This window comes from Mauremys reevesii, linkage group 24 (assembly GCF_016161935.1).
Source record: "Mauremys reevesii isolate NIE-2019 linkage group 24, ASM1616193v1, whole genome shotgun sequence".
NCBI lineage: Eukaryota > Metazoa > Chordata > Testudines > Geoemydidae > Mauremys > Mauremys reevesii.
Window position 1 is genome coordinate 15,422,999 of NC_052646.1, and position 7,086 is coordinate 15,430,084.

At 61.7% G+C, this 7,086-nt stretch overlaps 1 protein-coding gene across 3 annotated transcripts; it reads left to right on the forward strand.

The window, feature by feature from the left end:
* Positions 1-231: 231 nt before the first annotated feature.
* Positions 232-4,723, forward strand: SAP25 (Sin3A associated protein 25). Of its 3 annotated transcripts, none has more exons than XM_039513051.1 (7): positions 232-376; positions 782-980; positions 1,407-1,558; positions 2,030-2,172; positions 2,591-2,741; positions 2,896-3,031; positions 3,471-3,699. In XM_039513051.1, the coding sequence occupies exons 1-7, from the start codon at positions 283-285 to the stop codon at positions 3,562-3,564; spliced, it is 969 nt and encodes a 322-aa protein (XP_039368985.1). In that variant the 5' UTR covers positions 232-282; the 3' UTR covers positions 3,565-3,699. The 3 variants fall into 3 exon arrangements, with proteins under 3 accessions (XP_039368985.1, XP_039368983.1, XP_039368984.1); XM_039513049.1 differs by having other exon boundaries at positions 236-376; positions 2,896-2,996; positions 3,471-4,723; XM_039513050.1 differs by lacking the exon at positions 232-376 and adding an exon at positions 431-515 and having other exon boundaries at positions 2,896-2,996; positions 3,471-4,723.
* The last annotated feature ends 2,363 nt before the right edge of the window (positions 4,724-7,086 follow it).

Genomic DNA, 7,086 nt, shown 5'->3' on the forward strand with positions numbered 1-7,086 from the left:
CTGAGGGCCCCACCATCTCCGAAGCCCAGAAGCCAGGGCTGCCGAGTGGAGCAGTGGGGGCTGCGGGTTGGGACTGAGGGGCACCGGCAGAGCTGGGGGTGTCTCTAGACTGGGGGAGCCGGACGGGGGTGGGGCCCAAGTTGGGAAGCTTTCCAGTGGCTTCAGGCCCCACCCGAGGCCCTTTGAGCCCAGGGGAAGAGCCGCCCAGTGGTGCTAACCAGGTGCTAACTGGGCTGTGACCCACACCCCGTGGGGCTGGGCCCTGCCATTGTCGAGAGGGTCATGGCCCCTGGGCTCCCTCTGCCTGCAGCCAGCCCCAGAGCAGCTCTGCCCCAGCTGGGCCAGGTCCCAGCCCAGGGGCCAGCAGGACCCACAGGTGAGGGGCTGCAGCCAGGTGCTGGCTGTTTGCAAAGGGGGTGGGGGCTGGAATCCCGTGAAGCTTCCTGGCTGGTTTGAGGGTCGCTGCAGATCCAGCCCCAGAGCCTCGGGGGTCTCTAGAGTGGGGGCTGGGGAGTGTGAGCTGGATGGGAAAGAGATCAGCACCCCCCCCGCCAGGCTGAGCACTGAGCTGCCCCTTTAGACACTGGGCAAATCCTGGCCTGGGCTGCAGGGGCTGTGGGTTGGGATTGGGGGGCACCGGCAGAACTTGGTGGGGGGGGGCAGGGCTGGGCTAGCAGGGGCTGCAGGTCAGGAGTGAGGGGCACCAGCTGGGGGGGAGCCCAGGGCTCTGCCCCATGCCACGCCCGCCACAGGGGCTTGTTCAGCAGTTTTCCCCTTGCAGAGCCGGGCTGGGGGCTGGGCGGAGCGAGGCCTCTGGAGGTGCTGCCAGGACTCAGGAGTGGGGGGGTCTCGTCCCGCGGGGGCAGGATGCTGTTTGAGGAGCTCGACCCCCGGCATGGCCTGTGGGATGAGGACGGCGACAGCGGCGAGTCGGAGGAGGAAGAGGCCTTGGGGTCGGACTGGGCAGAGGACAGGGGCTGGTGAGAGCTGGGTCTGGAGGAGATGGGGGGGGGGGGGGGCTGGGGCAGTAGGATGGGGACTGCTGGGCTGGGGGCAGTAGGATATGGGGCTGCTGGGGCAGTAGGATGTGGGGCTGGGGGCAATAGGGTGGAGGCTGCTGGGGGCAGTAGAATGGCAGCTGGGGGCAGTAGGATGGGGTTGCGGGGAGGCTGGGGCAGTAGAATGGCAGCTGGGGGCAGTAGGATGGGGTTGCGGGGGAGGCTGGGGGCAGTAGGATGGCGGCTGGGGGCAGTAGGATGGGGTTGGGGGAGGCTGGGGGCAGTAGGATGGCGGCTGGGGGCAGTAGGATGGGAGTTGCGGGGACTGGGGCAGTAGGATGGGGGCTGTGGGGGGGGCTGGGGGCAGATGGTCCATCAAGCTGAGCAGGTCTCTTCTCCCACCCACAGGCTGCAGGAGGAGCCCAGGGTGGGTCACGGCCTCCCCCATCCGTGTAACAAGTCTACGAGGCCTCGGCCATGTTGCCGGCAGCTCTTCTCCCCGTGCAGGCCCTGGCCCCACGACCCTGTCCTGGGCCAGGGCTCGCTCCCCTGCTGGGCAGGTAGGCTGGCAGCAGGGGGCGTCGGGGTTCATAGATACCAGGCATGTGGGGCTCGTCTTATCCGGTCCATGTCTGTGCTGGGGGGAGCGGGGTGGGGGGCACAGTAAGGGGTATGGTGCTGTGGGGGTTGGAGTGGGGGACACAGTAGGGGTCATGGTGCTGCAGGGAGCAGGGTGGGGGGCTCGGTAGGGGGCGCTCTCCCCTCGCAGTCAGTGCTGGCCCCAGTGCAGCACTAGAGGGAGCTATGCAGTGGGGTGGGGGGCTCTCCCCGCAGCCCCATCATTGACTCCAGTTCTCCAGGGCGAGGTGAGAGACCCCCTGTATAAACGGTTTCCGGCCTCCACCCCAGAGGCAGCCGCATCCCAGCGCTGGGCTAGAACTGCCAGGCCAGGGAAGTGATCTGTACCGATGGGTATTTATCAGGTTCCTGAGCACCCACCGGCGCTCATGGGGAATCCCCCCTGTTTCAAGGGCACCTTTCTGGAGCTGGGCTGAACCGTGAGCCGACAGGCACCGATCTCGGGGCTCACCCAGCTGCGCTGTCACGGCTGGCACCAAACCCGACAGCGTCTGCGAACCCGGCTGCCTACGAGAGCTCCTGGGAGCCTGGGATGGTAATGGGGGCTCTGTGGATAAGGGAGAGTCAGAAACAGGGTCTGCAGCCTCCTGGGCCCAGCAGGGGCTGTGGGCGGGGGGAGTGAGGGACACCGGCAGAGCTGGGGGGTGGGGAGCCCAGGGCTGGGCTGGCAGGGGGCTGCAGATCGGGAGTGAGGGACACCGCACAGTGGTGGGGGTAGCCCAGGACTGGGACAGGAGGGGGCTGTGGGTCGGGAGTGAGGGGCACCGGCAGAGCTGGGGGGCGGGGTGGGGGGATGGACAGGCCTGGTCTAGCAGGGGCTGTGGGTCGGGAGTGAGGGGCACTGGCAGAACGGGGGGAGAGCCCAGGTTTGGGACATCAGGGGCTGTGGGTCGGGAGTGAGGGGCTGAGCTGGGGGGCTGCTTGTCCTGAGCTCTCTGCTCTCCCCTCTGCAGGGTCACTCGCTCTCCACCCGGACGCTCTCCCATCCCTCCTTCTACCCCTACTACGTGGTTTTGTCTCGCTCCACACCAGGGACCCATCCAGTGCCCCACGGGGACTGGCCCCAGGGCTCTGGCCTGCAGGGGGGCCCGGCCATTGAATCAGGTAGGAGGCCAAGTGGGGTCTGCGGGGGGAAGGGAATCTCCCTCTCTGTGGCTGGTTCAGCCCTGGGCCCTGTGGGGAAGGGCAGGGGTCTGCGACGGAGGGGGAGACACCCTCCCCCCCCCACAATCTCACCTTCCCCCTCTCTCTGCTCCAGGTCTCCTGCTTCCCATTAGTTCCAGTGAATTCTTCTACACGGATCCCCTGATGCCCCCAGGGCACCGAGTCTACAACTACCTCGCCTGCCCCTCCCAGCAGGTACAGTGCCCCCAGGGGGCGGCTGGGCACAGCAGGTGGGTCCCCTCTCCCCAGTGTTGGCCAAAAATGGTGGCTTGGATGTCTTAAGACCCCATCATATCATGTGGCAGGCAGTTCTGCAGGTTAACCCTATGTATTATCCTGTCTCAAGGGTTATACAGGGTTAAACCCCAATAACAGCAGGTGGCTGGGACTTCCCCTGCTGCAGTGAGTTCCACAGGTTAGTATCACGCAGCAGGCACTTCTGCAGCTTAACCGCAATAGTAGACTGCTCACGTGGCTCCCATGGGTTAAATTCCATTACTGGTAATGTGGCAGGGAGTTCCACAGGTTAACCCTACTAATAGCTTCTGCTAGAGTGCCTCAGGGGTGTCGGTAGTTAACCCTCCCCACAATATCATGTGGCAGGGAGTTCTGCAAGTAACTTCCCCCCTCACCCAGGTAAATAACCTGCCTCTTGTCTGTTCCCTCCAGGTCTGTCAGAGTCTCCGTCTCAGCACCCCCAACCCCATCATGTCGGTCCGTGAGGCCTCTCCTCCTCCCTGCCCGCTGCCCCCCAGTGGCATGAAGTGGCTCTCGCAGGCAGAGTACAACGCAGTCAGCGCCCTGCTGGAGCTGCCGTATGAGGAGCCGGCCTGCAGCCCCGGGGAGGGCACGCCCGGGACCCAGCTCCTCCTGTCAGCTGTGGAACCGGAGTATGGCCAGGTGCTCACCCAGGAGGCTGCCAATGCCCTGCTCAGCCTGCACAGCTCCCCAGACACACTGGGGGAGCTCCTGGGGGGCACTGAATCCCCAGCGCTTCCCCATGGCCTTGGGTCTGGCATGCTAGGGGCCTTCTTCCCCGATAGGGCTGCAGGGGAAGCAGCACTTTAATTCTCACACCCCCTTTCTCCAGTGATGGGCAGTTCCAAAGGTCAGGGCTGCCAGTAACGCGGCGGGGAGTCCCGAAGGCCGTCCCTCTCCCGATGACCTACCTCAGGGTTTTTTACGGACGTTAAACTCGAGCTACATCATGTAGCAGGGAGTTCCACAGGCTAAGTTCCAGTTGCCTCCTCAGCGAGTTTTCCACAGGCTAAAATGCAGCCTAATATCCTGTGGCAGGGAATTCAGCAGGTTATCCTGCCTATTTGCCTGCCCAATGGTCTGTCCAAGGTTTACAGCCCGGTCAAATATCATGTAGCAGGAGCTTTCCAAGACCATGTGGCAGGAAGTCTCCCAGACCATCAGCCTGCCTTTGGGAGTTTTCTGTGGGCTAATCCCAGTCACGCATCCTTTGGCGGGGAGTCCCACAGGTTACCCCTTGATTGCCTGTCTCAGGAATTAAATCCCTGACATAATATCCTTGGGTACCTCAGTGTAACTCTGCTACCATCCTAAAGCAGGGAGTCCTGCTGGTTCACCAAACCATGGGTTAAACCTGTGGCAGGGAGTTCCACAGGTAAACCCGGCTGACAGCCTGGCAAAGGGCTTTTTCAACAGGCTCATGGCGTTGTTACCCTGCGGCAGGTAGTTCTACGGGTTGACCCCAGTAACACACCCGCCAGGTGTCATTTGGCCGTGTGGGGAAGAGCCAGGTTTGACAATGTAAAGGGACAATTTGGAGCCTCTTTGCTGTGGAACGGTGTTGTCACGTGTGGAGTTATTTGTAACGTTTTCCGTTCCGTTTCTTTAATGTTAATAAATGAGAATCCCAGAGGGACAGAAAACCCGGTTTGTGGGTTAGAAAACAATGTGCTATATCTTTAAATCCAGTTTGAGCCAGCCCCAGGGTGGGGGACTAGCTGGCTCGGGGGGGCAGGGAATGGGACATGGGGCATTTCCCCTCTAGGGGCATCGGCTCCCCTCTGGCCTCAGGGTGGGGGCCTGGCTGGCTCGGGAGGCTCAGAGGATCTCGCCCAGTTAGCAGCCTCCCCTCCCTGCTGCCCTGAAGTATCACAATCCTCAATGCTGGGGGTGAGGGGAATTCCACATTTTCTTCCTGACCCCTGTGGTGGGTCCTGGAGCATGAGGGTGAATCCCCCCTCCCCAGCTACAAGGACTCGGGGACAGGGCTCCACCTCCCAAAGCTCTTTATTGCAGTCAGTCCCGAAGGGGGGGGGCATCCAGCCAGCTCCCAGCTTGGGGTCCTGGCTGGCTCAGGGGTCCTTGTCAACACTGGGCAGGTCGCCGCCTCTCCCGGCACTGTAGCCTCCTCCCCATCTTCTCCATCACGGCATCCAGAAGGTGCAGCACATCAGCCAGCGCAGCATTGCTGGAGCCCGTGGGGCCGTGTCCATCTGCCCTGGGTGTGACCTGGGGCTGGGGAGGAGACAAAAACGGGGGGAAGGGGGCTGTGGATCAGCCCCTGCAGCCTCCCGATCCCTGGGATTGAACCTCTATGCGGAGGGCAGATGCACAGCTTAACCCCACTGGCAAAGAGGCTGAGCCCTGTCCGATCCCAGTACTATCAGGTGGTGGGTACTCCCGCAGGCTAACCCCAATAGTAAACTAACAGCAGGGAGTTTGTACAATCATTGTGGCAACCATTCCCCCTCCCCTTGGGCACTAAACTCCCCCACTTCTCAACAGGCCACGGGCATGTACTCCAGGCTGGCAACAAGGAATTCCCTGTGTTAATTCCTTTTATAAGCCAGTAGCAGGATGCCCCAAATATATCCCCCAGCCAGGACTTCCATTTGGCCATACTAATAGCCCAGTGGCAGGGAGTTTTGCAGGTTAACCACCCCACTAACCCTCTGCCAGGTAGTCCCACAGGTTAACCCCACTAATCACCAAGTGGTAGGCAGCCATGTGGGAGAAACCCTCTAATGGCAGGGAGTCCCACAGGTTAACCCCCTAATAACCCAGTGGCAGGGAGTCCCATAGGTTAACTCCACTAATGACCAAGTTTAAGGCCCAGCAGGTCTCAAAGGCAGGTCTCCAGGCACCTCCGTGCTGCCACCCAATGGCAGCTGTAACCAGGTCGTGCTCCACTGCCCATGACCTGTTACAGACACAGACCATGGGAAGTCCTGCCTGCCTCAAGGGGTCTGACAGGCAGCAGCCTTGTGGCTCCTGATTGGCTCCCTGTCCTATATACCCCAGAAAGGGTGAAGGGAACAGTGTGGGTCTGCTGTAGCCACCACCACCATCCCGGCTTCTGAACTGGCTTTGGCCGCGTTTCCTGACCCAGACCCTAAAACCTGACTCGAACTCTGACCCTTGGAATCGACCCCGGCCTGGAACCTGCCTACGACTCCGCTGCTACTCCCGGCCTCAAGTTGGAGCCTGCTGCCCTTATCAGGATGCTAACACCGGGTGGCAGGGAGTCCAGCAGGAGAACCCCTGCAGGAGGCCGGTGACAGGAAGTCCCACAGCTTAACCTAGTACTATCAGACCATGAGCAGGGAGTCTTGTAGGCTAATCCTACTAATAATCCAATAGCAGGGAGTCCCAGAGAGAACACCTCAACTAACAACCCAGTGGTGGGGAGTGCCACAGGGTACACCCCACTAACAATCCAGTGGTGCGGAGTCCCACAGAGAACACCTCCACTAATAATCCAGCGGCAGGGAGTTCCACAGGGTACACCTCACTAACAATCCAGTGGTGCGGAGTCCCACAGAGAACACCTCCACTAATAATCCAGCGGCAGGGAGTTCCACAGGGTAACCCCACTAACAATCCAGTGGTGGGGAGTTCCACAGGGTACACCCCACTAACAATCCAGGGATGGGGAGTCCCATGGGCTCACCCAGTTAAACCCCGTCCCTGACTTACTTTCTCTGGAGAGTGGCCCCATCGGGGGAGCAGGATTGTGATGGTCAGTGCACCCAGTACCAGGGCGAGGGCCAGGGACCAATAGGCCAGCCCAGGCCAGCCCAGGGCCCCTGCTGCGATCCCCAGGGATGGCTGGGATTGCACAGGGGTCTCTCCTGGGGCTGGCTCCATCCCCACTTGGTACCACACGGGACGCTGCCCATAGCTCCCGCCCCATAGACCCCACCACTGCACACTCAGCAGCAGGCAGAGCTCCCTGTGGCCCATGGCTCAGCCGCCCACACCTGGGACCAGGACCTGGAGTGTCGGTTCCGAGCCAGGTTCTGGAACC

Bases quoted from the DNA above. Each gene is read 5' to 3' on its own strand.
- SAP25 (XM_039513049.1), top strand. From the start codon at position 283: ATGGCCCCTGGGCTCCCTCTGCCTGCAGCCAGCCCCAGAGCAGCTCTG. The intron at 981-1,406 runs GTGAGAGCTGGG...TCCCACCCACAG, and splicing joins TGGGCAGAGGACAGGGGCTG to GCTGCAGGAGGAGCCCAGGG. The intron at 2,173-2,590 runs GTAATGGGGGCT...TCCCCTCTGCAG, and splicing joins GCTCCTGGGAGCCTGGGATG to GGTCACTCGCTCTCCACCCG.